The sequence below is a fragment of the Erinaceus europaeus genome, chromosome 4 (genome assembly GCF_950295315.1).
Source record: "Erinaceus europaeus chromosome 4, mEriEur2.1, whole genome shotgun sequence".
Lineage (NCBI taxonomy): Eukaryota > Metazoa > Chordata > Mammalia > Eulipotyphla > Erinaceidae > Erinaceus > Erinaceus europaeus.
This window is the reverse complement of record NC_080165.1, coordinates 54,621,322-54,647,111: the sequence shown is the minus strand read 5'-3', so window position 1 is coordinate 54,647,111 and position 25,790 is coordinate 54,621,322. Positions and strand designations below refer to the sequence as shown.

Genomic DNA, 25,790 nt, shown 5'->3' with positions numbered 1-25,790 from the left:
GGTACTGCCAGCGTGGACGGGGGCGGCGGAGGGGGGAGGGAGAAGAGGAAGAGTCATCAATGGTAGGGCCAGTCTGGGGAGACTGTGCAGGAGGCTGAGCTAGGAGGGGAGCGCTAAGACCCAGGGGTAGTTGTGGAGGACTGCAGCATTGAAAAGATGTAGGCGTTGGGGGTGGGGGTGGGGGCAGAAGATGTAGAGGGGGAGCGGTGAAAGGTGGGAGCCATCTGGTACCGTGGTAACATCTGAAGCAGCATCCACCATAAAGGTAGAAATGGCCAGTCAGTCCCAGGGCATCCAACAGCTCCTGCAAGCTGAGAAGCGGGCTGCTGAGAAAGTGGCAGATGCCAGAAAGAGTGAGTCTCGTCTTCTTACATTTGAAATCTTTAAAGGAAAGTGTGGGTGGGGAGATAGAAAATATTTGCCTCCTTATGAAAACCCAAGGCTGGTGGAGAGAGGTGGGGGCTAGGATGACGGGTTAGAAAGGAAGAAATGAGTAAATGTTAAAATCTAGAATTTGAGAAAAGGCACAGTGACTTTCTGAGAATTGACCTCTATGATCGTACTTTAAAAAGTATACATATGTCTATATGCATACTTATTTATTTAATGAGAATATAGAGAAAAAAGACAGAGCCCTGCTCAGCTCAGGCTTATGGTGGTACCAGGGATTAAACCTAGAACCTTAGAGCCTCAGCCATGAAAGTCTTTGCATAACCATATATTATCTTCCCAGCCTTAGTATTACATCTTATGAGTGTCTATCTGTATCTCCTGTCCTTCCTCCTGCCACTAGGGAAGGCCCGACGCCTGAAGCAGGCAAAGGAAGAGGCACAGATGGAAGTGGAACAATACCGCAGGGAGCGAGAACAAGAATTCCAGAGCAAGCAGCAGGCGGTGCGTCATGGGATGTTTGGGATGGGACCTCCAGGTACAGGTTGGTGGGTGCATCTGGTGAGGTACTGATTCAACAAGAAAGTAAGGCGGTAAGGGGTTGAGAGTGACCTTGTCCTGGAGACAGTGTGATTGGTTAAGCTTTGTGATATGTAAAAGTGATAATGGGGGTGTGTGTGATAGTTTGGGCAGGGGATATGGCATAATGGTTATGCAAGAGACTTTCATGCCTGAGGCACCAGTGGTCCCAGGCTCCCTTGTACCACCTTAAGCCAGGACTGAGCAATACTCTGGTTTTAAAAAAGAAATATATGATGTTTGTGTGACTTATACAACTATGGGGAGAATTGCCTCACTTTGTGTGGAATATGATGGGTAGAGTTTTATGTTGGTGGATGGTGAAGTGATGGGGATTTTTTTGCATGTCTTTTTTAGGATGAAGTTGCAGTAAGGTTTTGAGGGAATAGGGCATTGTGTCTTTGGCATCTGATATTTCTGTGGGATGGGGTTGATTTTAGGGTTTTTATTTGCTTTGCTCTAGGATCTTTTCTTTGACATGCCTGGACCCCTCTTTCTGTTTTTCTTCTTTTTCTTCTTCTTCCTCTTCCCAGGCCATGGGCTCCCAGGGGAACCTGTCAGCAGAAGTGGAACAGGCTACAAGGCGTCAGGTGCAGGGCATGCAGACCTCTCAGCAGAGAAACCGCGAGCGAGTCCTGGCCCAGCTTCTTGGCATGGTCTTCGATGTCCGGCCCCAGGTCCACCCCAACTACCGGATTGCTGCCTAAGATCCGGATTAGGGTCTGATTCCTACTGTCAGTTCCTTCCCTCAAAGAATCCCCAAATCCAAATAATCTCCCATCATAATCTTTCTCTCCATTCCCTAGAATTCTAGGAGGTAGGATCTAATGATTCTAAAATTTTAAGTATTCTGCTTAGACCTGAAACTCCTTATAGTCCTTCTTAAAATGGTTTTATTTATCCATTTATTAATGAGAGAGGGGGGAGAAAGTGTCAGCATTACTCTGGCATATCTAATGCTGGAGACCAAACTCAGGACCTCACACTTGAAAGTCCAGTGATCTAGCCACTGCACAACTTCACCTACCAACCTGGCTTATTTATTTATTTATTGAGACACCAGAACACTGCTCTAGTCTGACATGTGTTGCCAGGGAGGGAACCTCATATATGCAATTCCTATATTCTACCCACTGAGCTACCTCTCTGGCTGCTCCTTACTGCTTTGATTTTATTTTTTAATATTATTTTATTTACTCATTCATTAGTGAGAAAAAGAGGAAAGAGAAGATGCAGAGTATCATTCTGACGATGCTATGCCTGAGTCTAATACTTTATCCAATGCACCACTTCCTGGGCTGCCATCTCCTAATTGTTCTTTAATCATCACTGGGAACTTGTAAATTCCCACGTCATCCTCAACTCCATTGTGAAAGCTTGTAGCATGGATAGATAGGGATGAGGAAAACACCCTGACTTCAGGTGGGATCCTTCTTCCAACCCTATCACTTACTGGCTGCACAACTAGGGTTAGCTAGTTTACCTAGATCTTCAGTGTTGTTTTCTGCAAGACTGAAACAATAATAATGCTCACACTATAGTGTTTGCTGCAATGATTAGTAATATTTTTTGTCTTGCCAGAGTACTGCTCAGCTCTGGCTTATGGAGGTATTGGGATTGAATTTGACACCTTGGGTCCTCAGGCGTGAAAGCCTTTACCATCTTCTTATTGTTTTTCTTTGTTTGATAGAAACAGAGAAATTGAGAGATAAGGGGGACATAGAAAGGAAGAGAGAAAGATAGGCACCTGCAGCATTACTTCACTCATGATGCTTTTCTCATGCTGGTGGGGACCAGGGGCTTGAACCCAGGTCCTTGTGCATGTAATGTGTGTGCTCTATGTGGTACACCATTACCATAAAGTCTCTTTGCACAACAGTTATATCTCACTAACCCTAGTGACTTTTTTTTTTTAAGAGCTTAGCATGGTTTCTGGCATGTTGTAACTGTGGTTCAATAAATGGCAACCTTATAGTGTTATAGCCACTCCCTATTCACCTGTTAAAACACAGCTGTTTAAACACTTCCTCACATAAAAGAGAACTTCTGTCTGTAGCTATCTAACTCTACTCTTTCATTCTCTGACTCTAATATTTCTGAGTTGATTTTTCTTTTTTCTTGAGACCTTATAATCCCTGACAAAAACTGAAATGACTTCATTTAGTCACTCTACTGTGGTTTCCAGATAAATTCGTTTCTCTTAAATTGGTATTTCTCTTTCTCAGATTTCTCTCTGTTAGATGCTCACTGCTTCCTGAGATGTGAAATGATGTGTTCTTTTGTGTGCATGGCCTTCCTTTCTATATCCTCAACACCTTCCTTTCCCTTTGTGACAGTAAATAGTATCAATAAAATGATTATAGGCAAAATAAATTAGTGAATTGAAGTGGCCTCTTTTTACTTCATCATTTCTCACTTTCTTTTTTTTTTTTTTTTTTCCCTCCTCCAGGGTTATTGCTGGGCTCCACCGCTCCTGGAGGCCTTTTTTTTTTTTTTTTTTTTCCCCTTTTGTTGCCCTTGTTGTAGCTTCGTTGTGGTTATTATTATTGCCCTTGTTGACGCAATTCGTTGTTGGATAGGACAGAGAGAAATGGAGAGAGGAGGGGAAGACAGAGAAGGGGAGAGAAAGACACCTGCAGACCTGCTTCACGGCCTGTGAAGCGACTCCCCTGCAGGTGGGGAGAGGGGAGGGGGGGGGGCTCGAACCGGGATGCTTACGCTGGTCCCTGCGCTTTGCACCACATACGCTTAACCCACTGCGCCACCGCCCGACCCCCTATTTCTCACTTTCATGCTCCTCACTCACCCAAACAACTCCAAAGGGCAGTGCTTTGAAATGTAAGCAAAAGCAAGTATTTCTCTAAAGTGAGAGACATGTGATTCCTTGTTTGGGTACTGAGGACTATAGACAGCAACTGTAGAAAACATTGGGGTATTGAAACACCACTCTGCCCCCTTGCTTTATTTTTCCTCATGGCATCTACCTACCTAATTTATTAATGTATTGAATATGTCTCTGTTGTCTTCCTTGATATATGACGTCTCTGACAATAAGGCTGTTTACTGCTGTTCCCATATATTAGTGAAGCACTTGGCACAGGATGGCAGTTTGTTCTGTTGAATAAATTTAATTAAGAATTGGGAAAAACTACCTTTCTTAGATACTAGCCTTGGATCACTTATTTCTCTTGGTTACAAAATTAAGCCTGCTTTGCAAACTACTCGAACCAATAAGATAATCTGTAGTGTACATTAGCCAAATTTACACAGGAAAGCAAGATACCACGACCATAAATGGTGTTTACATTTTTGGCTGTCACCTAACTATGTTGCTTTATTCCTCAAACTCTGTTTGCTTATGCATAGAATGAGGATAGTGGCACTCTAAAGTTAATGGTTATGCACTCATGCCTGAGGCTTCGAAGTCCCAGGTTCAGTCCACTGCACCATTATAAACCAGAGCTGAGCAGTGCTCTTAAGAGGCCAGGTTAAGAGCCAAATATCTATTGCAATTTTCATTAAGCAGCAGCATATCACGACCGACTTCTGTAGTATATGAGAGCCAGGGTGTTAAATGTTCCATTCAGGGAAAACAAAACAAACAAACACAAAAAACTAGAATATTGAGGCTGGGATAAGAACATTCTGGTTGAATAAGTAATATTATGTAAGCTGTATTCTTCAAGTCCCACCGTTTAACATGTCGTGCAGAATCTGGATTCAGAACACTCTCCTGACGTGCAGTCACAGGGCATTTGGGAGATATACTACATCTGTCAACATTATTTTTGGCAAAAACTGCCTGCCGTCCGCAGAGCTTGGGGTAGCACCCAACCCACCATTCCCTCGCTGCAACAAGCCCAACAGGCCCAACAGTCCCAAGCTCCTGCGCGGCAGGCCCAGGTCACCTTGACGACCAAGCCGAGGACCCCGTGGGAACATGGTCACCCTCGTTATTCCTTCGCCAACGAAGGGGTGTCCAAGGGGAAGACCTACGTGGCTAGAACCTAAATGAAAGGGTGAGGGGCGTGGAGAAGAGCAGAATCAGAAAAAAAAAGACAACAGTAGGATAAGATGCTAGTTGCCTTCATGCTTTTTGTTACCAGTGGTAGCAGAGAAGTTAGAAGTGGCTTTTAAATAAAATTCCGCACAGGCATTTTATAAAGGCAACCCCGAAGCGCGCAGAATCATAGACTAGTGGAAGGTCCTTCTTTCAGCCCCCTGCGTCTGCGCACTAGCAACGGAGAAAGCGGGAAGCCGGGTAGAGGGAAGTTGGGAACCGGAAGTGAAGGCAGATTCCCTCTTTCGTCCCTGTTGCCGCCGCCATACGTGTTCTCTTTGCTCAGGTAAGCGTTGATCTTCGGTACAATCCGTTTCCATCTTCGTTTGTCTGCGGCTATCCTGTCGCATGAACTCTTAATACCCCTTCCACAGTCTGTAGTCTAATAGCCAGGGACCAACTGGATCGTTATTTCCAGTGTTTACCTTTCTTTCTACAGCATAGAGCTCCTGGGGGGGGGTAGTGATGCGACGGGGGAGGAGTGAAGCTTATTCAATATGGTGGCTCTGGCGCCATTGTGTTCCCCTTTGATGTTACTTTCCCGGATCAGCTTCTTGTTTAAAGGAGGCACCACCAATAAAAGCCATTACGCATTCTTTGGTCCAGGATACTTGCGGAGGGCGGGCTCTCCACTTTGCCTTTCTGGGTCTTGTCGACCCACGGTGGGAATGCGGTGTGCCGGCCTCTGGGCCTCCTTCGACCTTCCCAGTCTCCGTTTAATCACTCTCGCTTTGAGCACTTCTCAGATGTTTGGGGGTGGTGTTTTGTGTTCATCTGAGAGGAGACTTACCCGAGTCTTAACGGCGATGCTCTTGAGGTCACTTGGTAAAGATTCTGTTGAAGGAGGGACGAGGCTATCTCGATATCCATCAGTTCTTAACGACCTTGTTACTCATCTATGATGGAATATGATTTCCCCCTATGAATGAGCCACTTCTCCGAAATTTCGCGCCTCTGCCCTGTGCCACCAATTGTAAAGACTTTTCCAAGCTCCACGAGGTGGGGTGTGTATGTGTGTGTAAAATCGGATTCTTAGTAGAAAAGTAAGGGTTAGTTTATCTAGAAAGGGGGGGGGGACTCCTGAGAATGAGCTAAGGGAGGAAAAAGGGCTGAAGAAGGAGGGTCCTGGGGGTGGATGGTGGAGCGCAGACATCTTGCCCAAGGACCTGGGTTCAAGCTCCTGGTCCCCTCCGGGTTGCCGTGGGATGGGGGTGGGTGGGCTTCACAAGTGGTGGAACAGTGCTGCTGGTGTCTTTCTACCTCTGCTTCTCTCTCAATTTTTCTCTGTATCCGAGATAAATAAGTAAATATTCTTTAAAAGTTAAAAAAGGAGGTTCTGAGGAGTTGGATGCTGGAGAACTGAGAAGTAGGTGGCGGCCACATGATGTTTTCACGTTGAGAATTGAGTGCTTTGCACAATGATGACTTAAATCTATCACCCTTAACTGATGGCTGCTATCTTAGGGGTAATAAAGAAAGCAGAGTCTGTCTTGCAGGTTTTTCAGGATTTGCCACTTCCATTATTCTCAGTCACTAGTCATTTCACCTGTTGATTATTAGTCTTTACCCTTTGTGTCACGACTTGTAGATAAAGAATTTATAACTGGTCTTCCTTTCCCAAATTTCTACCAAGTGCCTTTCCTGGGGGGGGGGGGCTGTCCTCATTTCTGTTGCAACTCGTTTTTCTTTGTCTTAGGTTTCTATTTTGTTTCTGTTACTTATTTTCCCAGGGAAAGGGTTCATAGTTTAGGGGAAGTGCAGAGTGTGGAGATAGATAGAAAAGAGGTGGTGAAGACCCTGCTCGTGATTTATAAGTCTTTTTTTTTTTTTTCCTCCCTAGCTCTTCTGTCAAACTATTGTGTGTCTGTTCCTCAAGCCGTCACCCTCCTTTTGTTTCACGTAATCTGAGCTAACCTGTCTAGAGACTCCTCCCCTCCTCCCCCTGCCGGCTCAGTTATGGCAGAGAATGATGTGGACAATGAGCTCCTGGACTATGAAGAAGATGAGGTGGAGACAGCAGCTGGGGGAGATGGGGCTGAGGCCCCAGCCAAGAAGGATGTCAAGGGCTCCTATGTCTCCATTCACAGCTCTGGCTTCCGTGACTTCCTGCTCAAGCCAGAGTTACTTCGGGCAATTGTTGACTGTGGCTTTGAGCATCCATCAGAAGGTAAAATTTCTCTGGGCATAGTGTACTCATTGGGTTCTTTAGAAGAAATAACATGTTCGTGGTTTTTCAGGTGATTAACATTTTGTTTTTAGAATCAGTCAGGAAGTAAAGAGGTAATGTTTGAGTGAGCACAGACTTATATAGGCTAGTTCTTCATTCATGGTAGCATGAAGCTGTTCTCCAAAAACAATTTATGCCATTTGTTCTTGTGACTGGCTTTTTCTCCTTGTCTGCTTTTAAATTTTGCCACTTTGATTTGTAAATTTAAGTTTCCAGAGGAACTAACTGGACTTTTGAGTCCTCTGTTGGACCAGGCCAACTCTGGTTCCTGGAAACATGTGGTTGGTCAAAAGATGACTGGCTTCTGGGTCAGGTACCAAATCCTTCATTTTGTCTAAGGTTGCAGGGTTGCATGACCCAAAGCATGGCAACTTAAGTAGGAGAAATGGCCTGTGGCAGGAACTCAAATGACATGGATTGTTACAGATTAAGGAAAATAAAGAACAGCCAGGAACACCAAAGGTGAGCTCTTGGTAGGTGCAAGAGGGTTGTTAGAACTGGAGGAGGGGGGTGTGACTGGAAGAGATTAAAGTGAGAAGGAACCAAGAGGGTTTGATTTGGGGATGAATTGGATTGATTGAGGGAACCAGAGATAGGTCGCTAAAGTGGCCCTTGGAATTTGACAAGAACACTAATGAAATGTGTGACAAAAAAGATTGTGAGCTTATCTGGAGACTCAAATCATTTTCTTCTTTTTCTTGTAGTCCAACATGAGTGTATCCCTCAGGCCATTCTGGGTATGGATGTGCTATGCCAGGCCAAGTCAGGCATGGGAAAGACAGCTGTGTTTGTGCTGGCCACACTGCAACAACTGGAACCAGTCACTGGACAGGTGTGCTTGGGGAGAATGCTGGGGAAGGCATTTTAATTAGAAATACTGGGAGTCGGGTGGTAGTGCAGCAGGTTAAGGGAACATGGCCCAAAGCGCAAGGACTGGCAGAAGGAACCCAGTTTGAGCCCTCGGCTCCCCACCTGCATGGGCATCACTTCACTAGCAGTGAAGCAGGTCTGCAGGTGTCTGTCTTTCCCCCTCTGTCTCCCCTCCTCTCTCGATTTCTCTCTGTCCTATCCAACAACGACATCAACAACGATAATAACCACAACAAGGCTAAAACAACAAGGGCAACGAAAGGGGAAAAAATAGCCTTCGGGAGCAGTGGATTCATGGTGTAGGCACTGAGCCCCAGCAGTAACCTTGGAGGCAAAAAAAAAAAAAAAAAATTCCAGAAGAGTATTTCTATTCCAGTTACATAGTACATTCTGAGGGGTTAGAAGGCTTTGTCATCCTCGACCAATAACCAAGGGGTTAATAATCACAGTGTTAATTTAAATATCTGCCAGGTGTACATTTGTGACAGTGACCCTGAGGAGAAATACTATGTATCTTTCCATCCTCCATTAGGTGTCTGTGCTGGTGATGTGTCACACTCGGGAATTGGCTTTTCAGATCAGCAAGGAGTATGAGCGCTTCTCTAAATACATGCCCAATGTCAAGGTAAGCCAGAATGAAGGGAATGTGAGGGTGTGGGGATTTGGAGACGTTGAAGAGTTGTATTTTTGTAGTCTTCATGTCCCACAGGTGTTCAGTTATCTATGAATCTCAGTGTACATTTAACAGTTCTGTACTTGGGTGTACAAGAAGTTTAAAAGAATCTAGACCTCATTTTATTTTATTTTATTATACACACACACACACATTATATATTTAAGATTTACTAATGAGAAAGATAGGAGGCAAGAGAAAGAACCAGACATCACTCTGGTATATACTGCCAGTGATTGAACTCAGGGCCTCGTGCTTGAGAGTCCAGTGCTTTATCCATTGTGCCACCTCCCAGACCACATATTTTAAATTACATTTTATTTGAGACATAAATTGAGAGGGAACGGGGAGCTAGAGAGGGAAAGAGACAGAGACACCTGCAGCCCAGCTTCACCACTTGTGAAGTTTTCCCCCTGCATGTGGGGACCAGGGCCTTGAGCCTGGGTCCTTAAAGGCACATTGTAATGTGTGCACTTAACCAGGTGTGCCACTACCTAGCTCCCTTGATTTTTATTTATCTGCTTTGGCTTTTTGAAAATATATATCTTTTAAATTTCTTTATTAGAGGATTAATGGTTTACGTTTGACGGTAAAATACAATAGTTTGTACATGCATAGCATTTCTCAGTTTTCCACATAACAGTTCAACCCCCATTAGGTTCTCTGTCATTATGTTCCTAACCCCCTCTCTCCACCCCTGAGTCTTTTACTTAGGTGCAATACATTAAAAATATTTATTTCAATGAGAGAAATACAGAGAGATAAGTACACACACCAGAACACTGCTCAACTCAGGCTTATGGTGGTGCTGGGGATTGAACCTGGGACTTCAGAGCCTCAGGCATGAGAGTCTCTTGGCATAACCATTATGCTATCTACCCCCACTCTGCTTTGTTTTTTTAATACCTTACACCCATGTAGTAGACCATAAGATTGGACTTTGGAAGGTACTTAACACATGATCAAGTTTCTTTACACTGACTTTGAATCACTACACTGTGATATGGTTGATAGTTTGAGAAGTTAGGACAGTGCCAAAGAAAAAGCTGGAAGCTTAAAAATGTCTTTAGTGTGTAGTGTGTGGATTTTGAAGATTCTTTAAAATGGTAGAAAATTGTCTCAAGCCCCCAGCTGGCTCCCCACCTGCAGGGGAGTCACTTCACAGGCAGTGAAGCAGGTCTGCAGGTGTCTCTTTCTCTCCCCCTCTGTCTTCCCCTCCTCTCTCCATTTCTCTCTGTCCTATCCAACAGTGATGACATCAATAACAACAATAACTACAACAATAAAACAAGGGCAACAAAAGGGAATAAATAAATATTTAAAAAAAAATAAAATTGAAAAATGTCGTGGCCATAACAGCTTTTGCTTATTTTTTAATATTTATTTAATAAGAGATAATGGAGAAAAAGATACAGAGACCGAAGCTCAGCTCTGGCATATGGTAGTGCTGCTGATTGAACCTGTGGGACCTCAGAGCCTCAGACATGAAAGCCTTTTGCATAACCCTTATGCTGTCTCCTCAGTTTGTTTTTTAATTTTCGTATGTGGTTCCCACACTAGTAGTTACAGCATCATTTAGGATGTGTGTTGTAAATGTAGATACATAGTTCCACTCCAGACTGAGTATGACTCTGAGTTCTAACATGGTCCCTGGTAATTGGAGAAGCACAAATTTTATTTATCTTACCACCTGGGCTAAGTCTGTATAAGGAACCCACCATTCTCTCTCAGTGGCCTCCCCCCCCCCCATTGATAGAGACATAGAGACAAAGAAATTGAAGGGGGAGCTAAAGAGAGGGAAGCTTCCCTTCTGCAGGTAGAGTGTGGGGGGTTGAGCCTGGGTTCTTGAATTTAGTAATGTGTGTGCTATGCCTGATGTGCCACAGCCTGGACCCTGGCATGAAAGTGTTTCTGCATAACCATTATGATAGCTCTTCCAACTCAAGTAGTCATTTTTAAAAAGAGCGTAGTGTGGTTTCTGGCTTGTTTTAGCTGTGATTCAATAAATGCCAACCCACATCCTGGCACATAGTATAGTGTGCTGTACCTGGTGTGTCACCACCTGGCTCCAATTAATATAACTTTCCTATTCTCCTTACTAAAGTGGTTAAAAACAATTATCAATACTTTCCTCGTACTCATTACTTTATACTTTAAAGAGACTAAAAATTTTTGAGTCATAACCTTAAAGACAGTCTGTTAAAATTTGTAGTGCATATATGCATAAGTGTTTGACCTGAAAGGTGATGGAGTGATAAAGCATAGTCTTTGTGAGCAAGCAGTGGGGTCTTGAGATGAATCCCTGACACCAGAATGTCAAGGTGATGCCCTGATTTTTTTTCTTTTGTGTGTGTGTGTGTGTGTGTGTGTGTGTGTTATCTGTTACATAATAAGAGTTTCACATGAGGCAGAGATTAAGAGAGATGAGACAAACCTGAGCACCGTTCCAGAATATGTGGTGCAGAGGAACCTCAGGTGTCAAAAAGACTAATGCTCTACTGGCCAAGTTATTTCCTAGCTGCTGCATAGTACGTGCTCTGTAATTTTAATAAGTAACTAAACCTTGTGCCCTGGGAGGTGGCATGGTGGGTAAAGCATTGAACTCAGGAGCATGAAGAGCTAGTTCACTGGCATCACTTGTACCACAGTGATGCCCTGGTCCCCCTCTCCGTAAATGAGTCAATCTAAAATCCTTCAGGCTTTCTTTGTTAGTTCGGAAAACCTTATGAAAAGGTTTTGTTCTGTTTCTAATCCTTCATAGAAGATAGCATTTTCTAACTTTTTAAAAAATCGAATCCTCATGTTCTGTGAAACCAGGTATTAGATACCCTTTCACAAAAGGTCTTTTAGTATGTATGCTTTGTCTTGATATTTGGAAATTGTATGTTTAAAATGACCTTTGTAAATGTCAGTATCTGTATCTATATCTAATAAAAATAGTACTTCCTGTTTCACTAAGAAGTGTCTATAATTGGATTTTTTATAAAAATATTATATTGGGGGTCAGGCTGTAGCGCAGCAGGTTAAGTGCACATTGTACCTGTGCATTGTAATGTGTGCTTAAGCAAGTGTACCACCACCTGACCCCTGATAATTTCTTGATACAGTAGTTCTTTTAAAAATTTTACTCAAGGGCAAAAAAAAGGAAAATAAAATAGAAAATAAAGACTTATTTTTATATAAATGTTTTTTTAATGTTTTATTATTGTATAGAGACAGAAATTGAGAGGGGAAGATAGAGAGGGAGAGAGAGAGACATCTGTAGCCCTGCTTCACCACTCGTGAAGCTTTCCCCCTGAAGGTGGGGACCAGCGGCTTAATTAAGTGCACCATTGCCTGGCCCTTATAATTTCTTAAAATGTTTATTCCTGAAGGAGATATAACAAGATGTCATCCTGGCACGTGTGCTGTCGGGGACTGACCTCACGCTTGAGACCTGTTAATGCTTTATCCACTGCACCAGCTCCCTGACCACTCACTTATTTTTAAAAGCTTATTTATTGAGGGAGTCGGGCGGTAGCGTAGCGGTTAAGCACACGTGGTGCAAAGTGCAAGGACTGGAGTAAGGATCTGGGTTCGAGCTCCCGGCTCCCCACCTGCAGGGGAGTCCCTTCACAAGCGGTAAAGCAGGTCTGCAGATGTCTATCTTTCTCTCCCCCTCTCTGTCTTCCCCTCCTCTCTCCATTTCTCTCTGTCCTATCCAGTAGTGACATCAACAACAACAGAAACAAGGGCAACAAAAGGGAAAATAAATAAGTAATAATTTAAAAAGCTTATTTGCTTATTTATTTATTGGATAGACAAATTGAGGGAAGGAGGAGATAAAGAGACACCTGCAGGGTGAGGGTAGACAGCATAATGGTAATAAAGAGGCTTTCATGCCTGAGGCTCCAAAGTCCCAGATTAATCCCCAGCACCACCATAAGCCAGCTGAGCAGTGCTCTGATAAAAAACTAAACAAAAAACAACTGGGGTACTACCTCACTGCTCATGAAGCTTTCCCCCTACAAGTGGGGAAGGGGAGCATAACCCAGGTCCTTATACATTGTAACATGTATGCCCAATTAGGTGCACCACTACCTGGCCCTAGAGCTTTTCCTTAAAAACATTTTTTGGGGGTGGGGGTAGATAGCATAATGGTTATGCAAAGAGACTCTTTTATTATCTTTATTGGATAGAAACAGCCAGAAAATGGGGGGGGAGGGGCAAAGATAGGGAGAGAGACCCCTGCAACACTGCTTCAGCTGCAGATGGGGACTGAGGGCTTGAACCTGGGTCCTTGTGCATTGTCACGTGTGCCCCCCCATAGTTTATTGGGGGATTAATGGTTTACATTGAACAATAAAATGCAGTAGTTTGTACATGCATAACATTTCTCATGAAATTCTTAATGGAGTCTGGCCTTAGAATCATGGGAAGGAAGATTGTTGCACTAAGTTAAAAGCGTGGGGCAGGGGTAGAAAGCACAATAGTTGTGCAAAGAGACTCATTTCTGAGGCTCCAAAGTCCCAGGTTCAGTTCCCGTTACCACCATAAACCAGAGCTGAGCAGTTACCTGGTCTCATAACAAATAAGTATTTAAAATTTTTTTTCAACCATGCGCTACTCCTAAATGTCCAGTGAGCCATATAACTTTGGGCAAGCCACTCTTTTTCCTCTAATAGGAGAGAGAGAGAGAGAAAGAAAGAGACTAAGAAGGGAGTTGGCTGGTGGCCACCAGGTTAAGTGCACATAGTGCCAAATGTAAGGATCCTGGTTCGAGCCCCCGGCTCCCTACCTGCAGGGGAGTCACTTCAGAAGAGGTGAAACAGATCTGCAGGTCTATCTTTACTCCTCGCTATCTACCCCTCCTCTCTCAATTTCTCTCTGTCATATCCAATAAAAAATGACTGTTAGGAGCAGTGGATTCATAGTCCAGGCACTAAGTCCCAGTGATAACCCTGGAGGCAAAAAAAAAAAAAATACCATTCCTTGGCATGTAAATGTCAAGAATCAAACTTGGTCTTATGCTTGCAAGTCCAATACTTTACTGCATCACCTTCTGAGCAGCCATTTAAAAATTTTAATTATATTTATTTGATAAGAGACAGCCAGAAATCGAGAGGGAGTTGGGCAGTAGTGCAGCGGGTTAAGCACAGGTGGTGCAAAGCGCAAGTTCAAGCCTTCGGCTCCTCCCCTGCAGGGGAATCTTAACTGCTTAAGGTTAACTGCAGTTAAGGTTAAGCAGTTAAGGTGGTTAAGCAGTTCTGCAGGTGTCTTAACTTTCTTTCCCCCTCTCTGTCTTCCCCTCCTCTCTCCATTTCTTTCTTTCTTTCTTTCTTTTTTTTTTTTTTTTTTAATATTTTTGTTTATTTATGAGAAAGACAGGAGAGAAAGAACCAGACATCACTCTGGCACATGTGCTGCCGGGGATCGAACTCCAGACCTCATGCTTGAGAGTCCAAAGCTTTATCACTGTGCCACCTCCTGGACCACTCCTCTCTCCATTTCTCTGTCCTATTCAACAATGACGACATCAATAACTAAAAACCAAGGGCAACAAAAGGGAAAATAAATAAAATAGAATAAAAGGAAATAATGAAAAAAGGGGGGGAGAGGCAGACACCTGCAGTCCTGCTTCACTCGCAAAGCTTTCCCCCTACAGGTGGGGGTGGGGGCTCAAACCTGGGTCCTTGTGCATTGTCACGTGCTCAACTAGGTGTGCCACCACCTGGCCTCTTGGGCTCTCATTTTTTTTTGTGGCACCCGGGGATTTTAACCCACCATTTTAAGCATGCATAATACTACTGCTGAGTGGCCTCCCCAGCCCAAGCTTTCCTTTTTTTTTTTTTTTTTTAAAGTGAGACATGGGGGCTAGGCAGTGCTACCCCTGGTAGAGCAAACAAGGTTCAAGTCTCTCCCAACTTTGGGGGGAAAGAGGGTGAAGCTTCATAGCTGGTGGAACAGTGCTGCAGGTCTCCCCCATTTCATTTCTAATTGTCTCTATCCAAATAATAAGGCTGCTGGGAGCCATGGAGTTATCATGTAGGCACAGAGCTAGTGATAAACCCTGCTGGCAAATGCTTGATCAAGTCAATGGGTGTTGGCCTGGGATGGGTAGTTATCTGAGGGTTGCCTTTGAGAGCCAAATGATGTTTATTTTGATGCAGGAGCACTTTTGTGCCAGGACGACTCTAATCTATCACCCATGACTGATGGCTCTGGCTTCCCTGGTGGGTTCTGCTAGCTTTTTGGACAACCGTGGTGATTAGGGAGAAGGGTGTCATGTTATTTTTATGATGGTTACTTTGTTTTTGACAGGTGGCAAAAAAAGCAGCACGCACACACGGGTTATCCATTATCCAGTATGCTATTGGGGCTTGAATCCAGGACCTCATGCAAGGTTAGGTGTGTGCTCTTGAGTCTTGTACTCCTTTGAAAGAAGGAAAGGCAGAGCATAAACACCATAAGCACCATTCTGCTCTCTGTGGAGCTCCTTGTGCTCCTGTGTGCTTACCAGTTGAACTATCATCTAGCTTCTCGTTTTTCCTTAGCTTCACTGCTTAGGGGGGTATAATGTGTATTAGATGACCACTAACGTTCCATCCACTTAGCTCTGAAATGTTCTAAGACATGGTTTTTTTTTTTTTTGTTTTTTTTTGTTTTTTTTTTTATCAGAACACTGCTGAGCTCTGACTTGGCTGCCTGCTTTTGAACCTGGGACTCCAGAGTGAGAGTGCTACCTCCCTGTCATAGGGCATGATTTAGGTCAAAAGCAAAATGATGGGAAGCTCTGAAAAGTTAAGAATCTTCTGAGGCTTTCCTTTTCTGGTTTGGCAGGTTGCAGTTTTTTTTGGTGGTCTGTCTATCAAGAAGGATGAAGAGGTGCTGAAGAAGAACTGCCCGCATATCGTTGTGGGGACCCCTGGCCGAATCCTAGCTTTGGCTCGAAATAAGAGTCTTAACCTCAAACACATTAAACACTTTATTTTGGATGAATGCGATAAGATGCTTGACCAACTCGGTGAGTGGTAGCCTGGGGTGGGTAGTTATCTGAGGGTTGACTTTCAGAGCCAAATGATGTTTATTTGGTGCAGGAGCACTTTTGTGCCAGGACGACTCTTAATCTATCACCCAAGACTGATGGCTCTGATATCCCTGGTGGGTTCTGCTAGTTTTTTGGACATCCTTGGTGATCAGGGAGAATGTCATGCAATTTTGTGATGATTACTTTGATTTTTTTTTTTTTTTTTGAGAGAAAAGACTTTGCTGAGCTTGCACTGGATATCATAGTGAAGATATTGCAAGCTGACAAGTGACAGTGTATTCTAATATTTCAGTATATGTCATCAGAATTTGTGGCTGGATAGGTCTCTAACTTGTTCAGGGTTGATAGGGAAATTATTTGTGGGCGTTTGTGTGGTGTGGTGTTCCAAGTACTATTAGAGCAGTGGGAGAAAAAAATTTCCCCATTTTCCTTTAATAGGGCAATACAGGGAGTTAGAAATTCCTGCTGCACTGCTCCACCAATTGTGAAACTTTCCCCTGCAGGTGGGAACTGGGGACTTGAACATGTGTCTTTGTGGGCTGTACCACTACCTGGCCCCAGAGGGAATTTTCTTCAAAGAATGCAAGTTTAGTTAATAGATGTCATTCTAAGTGATCTTTGACTATGAAGCTATGAAGGATGTCAGATAGAGATAACATACTTGCTTGACTGGTTAGGAAGGTATGAATGATGTAGATGGAGGTTGGACTGACCGCTGCTGGAATGTAAGGGGGGTTGGTCCATGAATTCTGGAGACAGACTTGGAAGAGGGGAATGGGAAGAAGAACTTAGCACTTTTGAAACTTATCCTTGAGGGCCTTACCCCCATTTCATAGTTGTGGACTTTGGAGTTTCAATTATCTTTTTTCTCTTGTGTGGTTAAAATGCCATAGAGCTAGAATCAGATCCCAAGGTTAGAATTATCTTGTTTACCTGTTCGTAGCAGTCTTAAACTCATTGAGAAGTCTATCTCTGGTCTCTGGCAATCTTGTTAATGATTTAGTGCTTTTTTCTCCTAAAATTTTTTTCCCCCTTTTTCTTGTAGACATGCGTCGGGATGTCCAGGAAATTTTTCGCATGACCCCCCATGAGAAGCAGGTCATGATGTTCAGTGCTACCTTGAGCAAAGTGATCCGTCCAGTCTGCCGCAAGTTCATGCAAGACGTAAATACCCTTCTACCTTCTCTTCCTCCACTCCCTGCCCGCTGCGTCCTTCCCTTCCGCGCCCTCTTCCTCCAGACTCCCTTGTCCTTCAAGTGCCAAGAAGGGGGCACGTACCCATCCGGGAGTGATGACTCCTTGAAGAGACACACAGAGTTAGAGACAGTTAGTGTTAGGTTCTGCGCGGGCGTTAGGGAAACTCCGGAAGACTTGGTCGGGTTAACTTGAGAGCGGGTAGTGTTCGACATTTTTTATTTCATCACAACATTTTTGAACCTCTTCTCCTTTTGGGGGAGGGCAGAGTTTTCTGCCCTACCACCCACCCATTGTCTTCTACATGCCCCCTACAACCACACACCCTCAAGGTGGCATCGAGCATACAACTGGAGCTTTCTGCTCCCCAAAACTCATAACCTCCCGGTGACAGGAGAGTAAGAGAGGGACAGATGACAGGCCATGTTCAGAAGAAGAGCAAACAACACAAATGCAACTGCTTCCTCCCCACCACCAGGGGTGGGGGCCTTTGGCACCTCAATCCCCAGTCCCCGTACTCCTTCCCACCCCTACCTCCTCGAACCCACCTGGAACTTCGGTTGATGTGAGCCGGCAGCAGAGAAGCACCGTGGCGCGGCGGGGGAATGCGGACGGCACCCAGCGTGGATGGCGGCAGCGGAGGCCGCGGGGAAGCCTGACCAGGAAGCTGAGGACCCAACCAGCCTCTTTTTCCGTTCCCGGTTTTTTTCCTGAACCTAAGGCGTGCCGTGCTTCCCATTTCCCCCCATATGTGTTGGGGGGAGGGGTGTCCCGAATGGGGTGGTAGATTTTTTTTAACTTTTTTTTTTTTTTTTTTTTTTTTTTTAATAGAGGAGAGGGATATGGGCATGATAAAGTGAGGAACTTCACTTGGATTTAACCAAGTGGTTGCTAAGGTTTTGGGTGAGGCCGGACCCATTTATAAGCAGTGGAGTGTTTTCTTTCCCTCCCTGCTTGCTTCCTTAACTCTGGAATGATAATTCATCATCTTTAGCTTTATTTGGGGCTAGATTAGATTTGAAATAGGAAGCCATGGAACTTTGCAAAGTCTTTTGCTAGCCTGCCGTCTGTGGTAGGCTTCTAATTATCTCCAGTGGCACACATGTTCTTTTCAAAATCTTTTAAGTTCTGGGTCTTTGTGTTAATTATGTCCCCATCTTAGTGAAGAGTGCCAGGAAAGCTTGCCTCTGAAGTTACTTTGTTGTCAGTTTTTTTTATGCCACTTTACTCCCTTAAAGGGTTTTGTGCCCCCTCCCCCTTTGATTTTAAAAGATTAATGCATAGCTGCTGCTTTGAGGGTTTTTTTTTTTAAAAAAAAACAATTATTAATATCTTCCATTAACTGTAGATGGTTTGAATCTTAAGACTAATCTAAAACTTCCATTGTGGTCTGAGGACAAATTTCTTAAGTAATTTTTACTTCTGCTTTTATGACATTTTTATTACATCCATTGTAATAATCTAATAATAAAGACATCTACCTTCCTAATGTAGGTGATTCTAAGTGGGAAAATACTCAGCAGTCCTTGTCCTCTTCCTCATTGATAAACCGATCTGGTGGAGTTACTTTGACCATCAGTCATTATTTTTCTGTTATTTCTCAGGTGGTGATTGATTTTTTCTCCACCTCCATTTAAGATAGTGGCATTTTGCCATTGGTGGTTTCACTGCTTCCTAATCTTTCCTGAAAAGTTCCTTTTTCTGGATAAAAGAGGACAGTTTTAAATTTGGTAGTCTTAAAATTCAGATGTAATAGGAATGGAATTGGATCTAGTGTGGAAAAGACCACATTAAAGTTTGGGTATTTTTGGGGGGGTTGGTTGGGGTTTTTAAACCTCTCTCTTTTCCCCATCCCTCCATGGGGTGTATTGGAGATCAACTTCCTCCACCCCCCCAGGTTTAACCCCCCCACTCTGCCCTCCTCCCGTCCCCATCCCCTCCTTACCCCCCCTTCCCCCCAGCCAATGGAGATCTTCGTGGATGATGAGACGAAGCTGACGCTGCATGGGTTGCAGCAATACTACGTGAAACTGAAGGACAACGAGAAGAACCGGAAGCTTTTTGATCTTCTGGATGTCCTTGAATTCAACCAGGTTAGATCTTCAAAGTTCAGTAGGGGAATGAGCGTATTTCCAGCTGTGGTGGAAATCTACGTTTTATTGATAAAACTTATACATGAGAGAAATTGTAAAACAATTAAGGAGCCCAGGTGGAGGGCGGGAGTAGATAGTATAATGGTTATTTGAAGAGACTCAGGCTTGAGGCTTCAAAGTTCCAGGTTCAGTTGCCTTTACCACCATAAGCTAGAACTCAGCAATGATCTCATTAAAAATAATAATAATAATAATAAAAGTAATAATGATTAAAAAGAAACCCAGGTGGCAACAAGAAAAGATTTATTTAAATATGAATGCCCTTTTTGGAAATGAGTTAATCAAGGTGGGAAATACTTTCTGTGCCATGGCTGATGGACAGAAATAATAAAATAGAATTCAAAAAAGTCTTTGAAGGTGTGGTGTGGCAAGTGGCGCAGTGGATAAGGCATCGGACTGTCAAACATGAGGTCCCGAGTTCAACCCCCAGCAGCACATGTACCAGAGTGATATCTGGTTCTTTCTCCTATCTTTCTCATTTAAAAAATAAATAAAATCTTTAAAAAAAAGTCTTTGAAGGTTTTTACATTTGTAATTTGAAATATTCTGGGCCTGTTACATTCTTAAAAACAATCCCCCCCACATGTACTACTTAACTGAGGAGCATTCCATCATCTTTTTTTAATTTAAAAAAAATTTTGTTTATTATTGGATTGAGACAAATTGAGAGGGGAGGGAAGGTAGAGGGAGAAAGACGCCTGCAACCCTGCTTCACCATTCATGAAGCTTTCCCCCTTCTTCTAGCGTTTGCCCTTCTTCCGTAGCCAGTCAACAGGTCAGGTTGAAAGCTGTCAAGAGCTGCTTGTTGCTGGCTTTGAAAGTGACTAGGATCCATATGGATTCAGTCGGCTAGGAAGGATCGTCAGTTTCCCCAGTGAATGGGTACTCACGGGATGCACCACGAGAAGGTCCATCCAATGCATCCCAGCTTTCCCCCTGTAGGTGGGGAGCAGGAGCTTGAACCTGGGTTCTTGTGAACTATGATGTGAGCGCTTAACCAGGTGTGCCACCACCTGGACCCTGTTACGTGCTTTATTTGGACTAAAACCTACTTTAAAATTTTTCTTTTATTAGAGCACTGTTAAACTCTGGCTTATGGTGGTGCAGGGGATTACACTTGGCATCTCAGCCTAAAGCTTGGGAAGTCATTCACACAACCATTAGTTGAACTCCCCACCCTAAAGCCTGTTGTTTAGAATTAGGGTAGATTGTTTATGTTTGATGTTTTGATGAGTAGTAGAAATATAAAATTTACTATGGAATTTTACAGCTCTGTGAGGTAGTTTACTAACACTTCTGGTGATTTTTGATTACTGTTTTCCACATCTCTCCAGTATGTCCACTTTGGTAAAATTCAGTGAGAGGAAACTCCTTTTCAGAGCAGAAGAGACTGAGAAGAATTGCTTTTTAGAAAACTGCAATTAACGAAAACTCTCTGCCCATAATTTCACTTGCCCACCTCCCTCTCCTCCTCTTCCTTCTCGGCTCCCTGCCCCCACACATACACAGGTGGTGATTTTTGTCAAGTCTGTGCAGCGGTGCATCGCCCTGGCCCAGCTCCTGGTGGAGCAGAACTTCCCAGCCATTGCTATCCACCGTGGCATGCCTCAGGAGGAGAGGTGAGCTGGAGATGGGGAAGATGTTTTATTTCCTTAGGAGGAAAAGGGATCTCAACATTTTCTTAATTTTTAATCTCATAAAGGCTTTCGAGGTATCAGCAGTTTAAAGATTTTCAACGACGAATTCTTGTGGCTACCAACCTTTTTGGTCGAGGCATGGACATCGAGCGGGTGAACATTGCCTTTAACTATGACATGCCTGAGGATTCTGACACCTACTTGCATAGAGTAAGCTCACACTCAATATTGTGTCCTTCCCCACCTTTTTATTTTTATTGTTCATTTAAAATTTTACATTATAACATTACAGGTGAACATCAATAAAACCTTATATATCTCCTTTGTGTCTGATTTAGCTTCTTCCCCAGTTCCATTTAACTCCTTTATTTCATTTCCTGTGTCTTTTCATACTTTACATTTTTGTTGTCTTTAGATGTTCTCTCTGAAGGCAGGGGAATCTTACTTTTTCTTTATTGGGGATTAATGGTTTACACTCAACAGTAAACTACAGTAGTTTTTGTACATGTGTAACATTTCTCAGTTTTCCACATAACCGTTCAACCCTCTCTACATCCTCTGCCATCATGTTCCAGGACCTGAACCTTCCCCTCCACCCCAGAGTCTTTACTTTGGTGAATTACACCAAACCCAGTTCAAGTTCTGCTTTGTGTTTTCTTATTTTACAGTTTTTTTCTCTCTTTTTTATTACTAATTTAATACTGATAGACAGGATTGTGGGATAAGAAGGGCACAATTCACACAACACCCACCACCAGCATGCCATATCCCCATTCCCTCCACCGGAAGCGTCGGAAGCGTCCTTATTTTATCCCTCTGGGAGTACAAACCAAAGATTCCTATGTGGGCAGGGGAATCTTCTGACCGTTATCATCTCCTCCTAGGTGGCCAGAGCTGGCCGGTTTGGCACCAAGGGTTTAGCCATCACCTTTGTGTCTGATGAGAATGATGCCAAGATCCTCAATGATGTGCAGGATCGCTTTGAGGTCAATATTAGTGAGCTGCCTGATGAGATAGACATCTCCTCCTACAGTGAGTATTTAGATTATGAAACAGCTGGTCTAGTTTATATGTTTTGCATGCTTAAAATTTTTCACTTATTAACGAGAGCAGGCATTCTGGCATGGGGTATAGGGGGCGGATCAAACTAAATCCTGTGCTCTGCCTTCTCATGCCATTGCTTCCTCAACTCTGGGGTTTTCTTAGTATACTGTCTTTGTCTTGGATGCCATTGTTTACAATAAGAACTGTGGTGCATAGTGAACACCTTTCTGGTGAAAGTTAGTGATTAGTTGACCTCTATTTATTTGGAGTCTCTGTCTAATCAGATCCCATTTTCTCTACTCCCAAGTCTGTCTTCTGAATTCATGCAAGGAACAAACACTGCATGTATGGACATAGATGTTTCTCTCAACCTTAACTATCTTCCCCCCAATATCTTACTCTAATTGTGTTTTATTTCCTTTTCAGTTGAACAGACGCGGTAAAGGACTCGCCCATCAATGATAGTCTGACCCTCTTCAGGAGCATGGGGATGAAGGAGACACTACTGCCCCTACCAGTGATAACCCCTTGACTTCCCTCTTTTGCAGCACCACCACTCCTAAACCCCCATATCTTGAATTGTCAACTTTTTTTTAAACAAAACTAAAAATCACACGTGTCTATGGTGTCTGTAAGCGCTTCATCCCTTTATTGGACTTTGGGTGAGGTTATTTTATAGCATGAATTTGGGTACGTTCCTATATGGGTTGTGCTTTATGGGTCCTGGGGGTGGGATAAGGGGGTTGGAGGAAAGATGACAAAAGACTTCAGAGACCATGACTACCACTTTTCAATTTCCAGCCTTAGTAGAGGTATCTTACATTTTTTCTTAATGGCCTGGGAAATGCTAAGATATTTCTGATTAAAAGGGTTCCTAAGAAGTATTTTCATTGTTGGAGGGTGAAGTGGATTTGGTGGAAAGTTTAGTTGTCTTCTCTTAGGCTCTCACGATGTCTCCTCATCTGTTCTTTAAGCTTCTGAATCTTGAGCACCAAGGCCTGGGCTTCCCAGGCCCCTTCTTGCCCTTCCAGCAGGGCCTGGTACAACTCCAGCTGCTGTTCTAGCAACTCCTCTGCTTTGGCCAGCTCACCTGTGGGGCGGGGCCTGGGACCCTAGAGGGGGGGGATAAGGGAGGAATCTCAGCTAGATGGTGTGGGGGGGTGGGGGAGGCTGAGGCTTGCTGAGTGGAATTCTGCATTTTTTTTTTTTTAATGCTGTTTAAGGTCATCGGCTGTGGATCTTAGGAATGGGGGTGGGTCACCGTACATGGGCATGGAATCATGGGAAATAGAGGACTAGCTGTCCTTCCCCCCCCATCACTAAGAAATAATTAACTGTTAAAAGGGGAAATTCCACTTCAAGGACTTTGTAGATTGGAAGGGAGGGAGGGAGGGGGTGGGGAGAGGGACCTCTCTGTTAGAGCAAGCTGAGAGTTTGGGGTTGTGTAAAAACTTGAAAGGTGGAGATGAGTCTAGGCTGCAGTGTAGGAAGAAATTGAGATCCTCCCCCAATATAAATCCCCCTTCACCCCACACTCCCAGTTGGTGCCACTTACCCTAGGAGGTGACCTCATCTTCTCATTCCCTGTAGAACTGGTCTGCTCCTTTGTGCTTGCCTTGGGGCTCTGGGAGCAGTGCCTCGAGTTCTGGGGTCCCAGGGACCAGGAAGGCAGGAGGCTACGGCAGCAACATCTGGAGAGCCAGGGTAGAGGGAGGACCATGGTGGGTGAGGCAAGGAGCTGTTTGAGCTGCCCAGTAGCCACCAGGAACTGACTTCCTCTGGGCCTTGCCTTGCTTCAATGCCTGGCCCTGCCCCTGCTATGCTCCGTTGCCCACAGCTCCCTCCCACCCTGGCTCCAGAAAGAGGCCTGGAATTCTGTTCTGGGTCTGAAAGTTGTAATTACTGCTAGTTGAGGCAGAACTTGGTTTAGATTGCTGGTTCCTGGCTGGCAAAATAGTGACAGCTCACACTGGGCTAGTGTGCTGCTTTGCCATGTGCAGGATCCAAGTTTGAGCCAGGCCCCCACTACACTGAAGGAAGCTTCTGGGCTGTGGTCTCTCACTCTGCCTCTAAAAAAACAAACTAGTGGTCTGTCTAGACCACCACATAGGAATGAGGAAATTGGGGAAACTGACTTTTCAGTCATGGGGATAAAGAGAGTGCTTGTTTTATGTTACTGTGAAGATTTTATTCCAAAGTGTCCATCAATAGAGCTTTTTTTGGGGAGGGCCTTGTGTAGTCTTTGCATATACATGATTACAGTATCCCTGGGCCCTTGTGGATGCCTCCCATTTTTGAAAATTAAGATGGAGGGGCCCACGCAGTAGTGCAGCGGGTTAAATGTACATGGTGCATAACACAAAGACTGCTGTAAAGATCCTGGTTCAAGCCCCCAGCTCTCCACCTGCTTGGGGTCACTTCACAAGTGGTGAAGCAGGTCTGAAGGCATCTTATCTCTACCCTTTCTGTCTCACCCTTCCTCTCAGGCTTTCTCTGTCCTATCCAACAACGACAGCAATAATGGCAACAATAACAAAATAGAAAAGGAGCAGTGGATTCATAGTGGAGGTACTGAACCCCAGTAATAACCTTGGAGGCAAAAAAAAAAATTGTGATGGAAAGAAGAGTCACTGCTCTGCTGTTCATGAAGCTTCCTCTGGTTCCCTGCATGATACTTCCTTATAGTTCTGGGGGCTTGAACTGAAGTGTTAGGCTGTCTTCCCCCCCCCCTTTTTTTTTTAAAGATTTTATTTATTTATTAGGAGGAGAGAAAAGAACCAGGGATTAAATTTAGGTCCTCATGCTTGAGAGTCACTGCTATATCCACTGTGCCACCTAACTACATCTTTCCTTTTTCTATCTGAAAATGCCATCCTGGTGTGGTCACATCCCTGAAAGGGGAAACAAAAATATTGAACGGGTTTTGGATTTTGTTAAACACATATACATCTATTGGTCTGATGATGTGATTTTTTAGAAAAATTTATCCTTTTGATGTGTTTGGTGAATTGAATAGTTTTCAAATGTTGAACTAGTCTTGCATAACTGGGATCAATCCTACTTGGAGGCTGGGGAGATAGTATAGTGGTTATGCAAAAGGCATAACGAGGCTCTGCCTACCCACTGCCACCACCATAAGCCAGAGCTGAGCACAATCTGGTTTAACAAAAATAAATAAAATGCCACTTGTGTTTTGCAATGTTATTGACTCTTTTATAGATAATAGGTCTATTTAATTTCATCTTCTAAAAATTGTGTGAGACATAGACCAGGTGGTTTTTTTGTTTTTTGCAAGTTGATGGAAGTGGAAGTGATTATCCTGAGTGAAATAAGAGGTGAACAACTACCAGTTTCATTCATGTGGAATGTAGATTAAAACAAATGGAGTCTTCCTCCACCATTGCTCCCTTCCTCACCCTGCCCCACTTACTCTCTTAGCCCCTCTCTACTTCTAATCTTAAAAAAATTAATTAGTGATTTATAAAATTATAGGGTGATAGTATATTTCCACAGCATTCCCACCACCAGAATTCTGTGTAGTCTTTAACTTTGATGAATCAGCTATGCTAAGTTTCATACTATATTCTCTTTCTTATGTTCCACTTCTGAGTGAGAGGCTGGTTTTGTTTGTTTGTTTGTTTTTAAATACCAGGGCACTGTTTAGCTCTGGCTAATGGTGCAGGGAATTGAACCTGGGACCTCAGAGCCTCAGGCATGAGAATCTTTTTTAATTACTTTTATTTTTATTTATGAAAAGGAAGCACAAAAACCATAGGACAAGAGGGATACAACTCCACAGTTCCCACCACCAGAACTCCATATCCAATCCCCTCCCTTGATAGCTTCCCTATTTCTCTGGGAGTATGGACCCAAGGTCATTATGGGATGCAGAAGGTGGAAGATCTGGCTTCTGTAATTGCTTCCCCGCTGAACATA

General features: G+C 43.7%; 3 protein-coding genes and 3 non-coding genes across 8 annotated transcripts; 5 read left to right on the top strand and 1 right to left on the bottom strand.

The window, feature by feature from the left end:
• The first annotated feature begins 182 nt into the window (after positions 1-182).
• On the top strand, positions 183-3,342 carry ATP6V1G2 (ATPase H+ transporting V1 subunit G2). The gene is made up of 3 exons (XM_007537135.3): positions 183-353; positions 794-894; positions 1,503-3,342. The coding sequence occupies exons 1-3, from the start codon at positions 272-274 to the stop codon at positions 1,674-1,676; spliced, it is 357 nt and encodes a 118-aa protein (XP_007537197.1). The 5' UTR covers positions 183-271; the 3' UTR covers positions 1,677-3,342.
• Positions 3,343-5,172: 1,830 nt separating this feature from the next.
• Positions 5,173-22,467, top strand: DDX39B (DExD-box helicase 39B). Of its 3 annotated transcripts, none has more exons than XM_016194325.2 (11): positions 5,173-5,315; positions 6,870-7,196; positions 7,961-8,088; positions 8,659-8,751; positions 15,619-15,802; positions 16,872-16,990; positions 18,982-19,113; positions 20,683-20,792; positions 20,876-21,020; positions 21,695-21,842; positions 22,281-22,467. In XM_016194325.2, the coding sequence occupies exons 2-11, from the start codon at positions 6,986-6,988 to the stop codon at positions 22,295-22,297; spliced, it is 1,287 nt and encodes a 428-aa protein (XP_016049811.1). In that variant the 5' UTR covers positions 5,173-5,315; positions 6,870-6,985; the 3' UTR covers positions 22,298-22,467. The 3 variants fall into 3 exon arrangements, with proteins under 3 accessions (XP_016049811.1, XP_060045428.1, XP_060045429.1); XM_060189446.1 differs by lacking the exon at positions 5,173-5,315 and adding an exon at positions 7,596-7,718 and having other exon boundaries at positions 7,059-7,196; XM_060189445.1 differs by lacking the exon at positions 7,961-8,088.
• On the top strand, positions 6,406-6,483 carry LOC132538487 (small nucleolar RNA SNORD83). The gene has a single exon (XR_009549843.1). It is a non-coding gene; the product is annotated as a small nucleolar RNA SNORD83 (small nucleolar RNA).
• LOC132538488 (small nucleolar RNA SNORD83) lies at positions 14,923-14,999 on the top strand. The gene has a single exon (XR_009549844.1). It is a non-coding gene; the product is annotated as a small nucleolar RNA SNORD83 (small nucleolar RNA).
• LOC132538489 (small nucleolar RNA SNORD83) lies at positions 15,851-15,927 on the top strand. The gene has a single exon (XR_009549845.1). It is a non-coding gene; the product is annotated as a small nucleolar RNA SNORD83 (small nucleolar RNA).
• Positions 22,468-22,477: 10 nt separating the features above from the next.
• MCCD1 (mitochondrial coiled-coil domain 1) lies at positions 22,478-23,638 on the bottom strand. Its single transcript, XM_007537169.3, has 2 exons — positions 23,410-23,638; positions 22,478-22,966 (listed from the first exon to the last, which is right to left on the bottom strand). The coding sequence occupies exons 1-2, from the start codon at positions 23,572-23,574 to the stop codon at positions 22,778-22,780; spliced, it is 354 nt and encodes a 117-aa protein (XP_007537231.1). The 5' UTR covers positions 23,575-23,638; the 3' UTR covers positions 22,478-22,777.
• Between the last annotated feature and the right edge of the window lie 2,152 nt (positions 23,639-25,790).

Coding starts and splice junctions, on each gene's coding strand:
- ATP6V1G2 (XM_007537135.3), top strand. CDS start 272: ATGGCCAGTCAGTCCCAGGGCATCCAACAGCTCCTGCAAGCTGAGAAG. Junction 354..793: donor AGTGGCAGATGCCAGAAAGA/GTGAGTCTCGTC, acceptor TCCTGCCACTAG/GGAAGGCCCGACGCCTGAAG. Junction 895..1,502: donor TCCAGAGCAAGCAGCAGGCG/GTGCGTCATGGG, acceptor TCCTCTTCCCAG/GCCATGGGCTCCCAGGGGAA.
- DDX39B (XM_016194325.2), top strand. CDS start 6,986: ATGGCAGAGAATGATGTGGACAATGAGCTCCTGGACTATGAAGAAGAT. Junction 8,752..15,618: donor AATACATGCCCAATGTCAAG/GTAAGCCAGAAT, acceptor CTGGTTTGGCAG/GTTGCAGTTTTTTTTGGTGG. Junction 19,114..20,682: donor ATGTCCTTGAATTCAACCAG/GTTAGATCTTCA, acceptor ACACATACACAG/GTGGTGATTTTTGTCAAGTC.
- MCCD1 (XM_007537169.3), bottom strand. CDS start 23,574: ATGGTCCTCCCTCTACCCTGGCTCTCCAGATGTTGCTGCCGTAGCCTC. Junction 22,967..23,409: donor AGATGAGGTCACCTCCTAGG/GTAAGTGGCACC, acceptor CCCCCCCTCTAG/GGTCCCAGGCCCCGCCCCAC.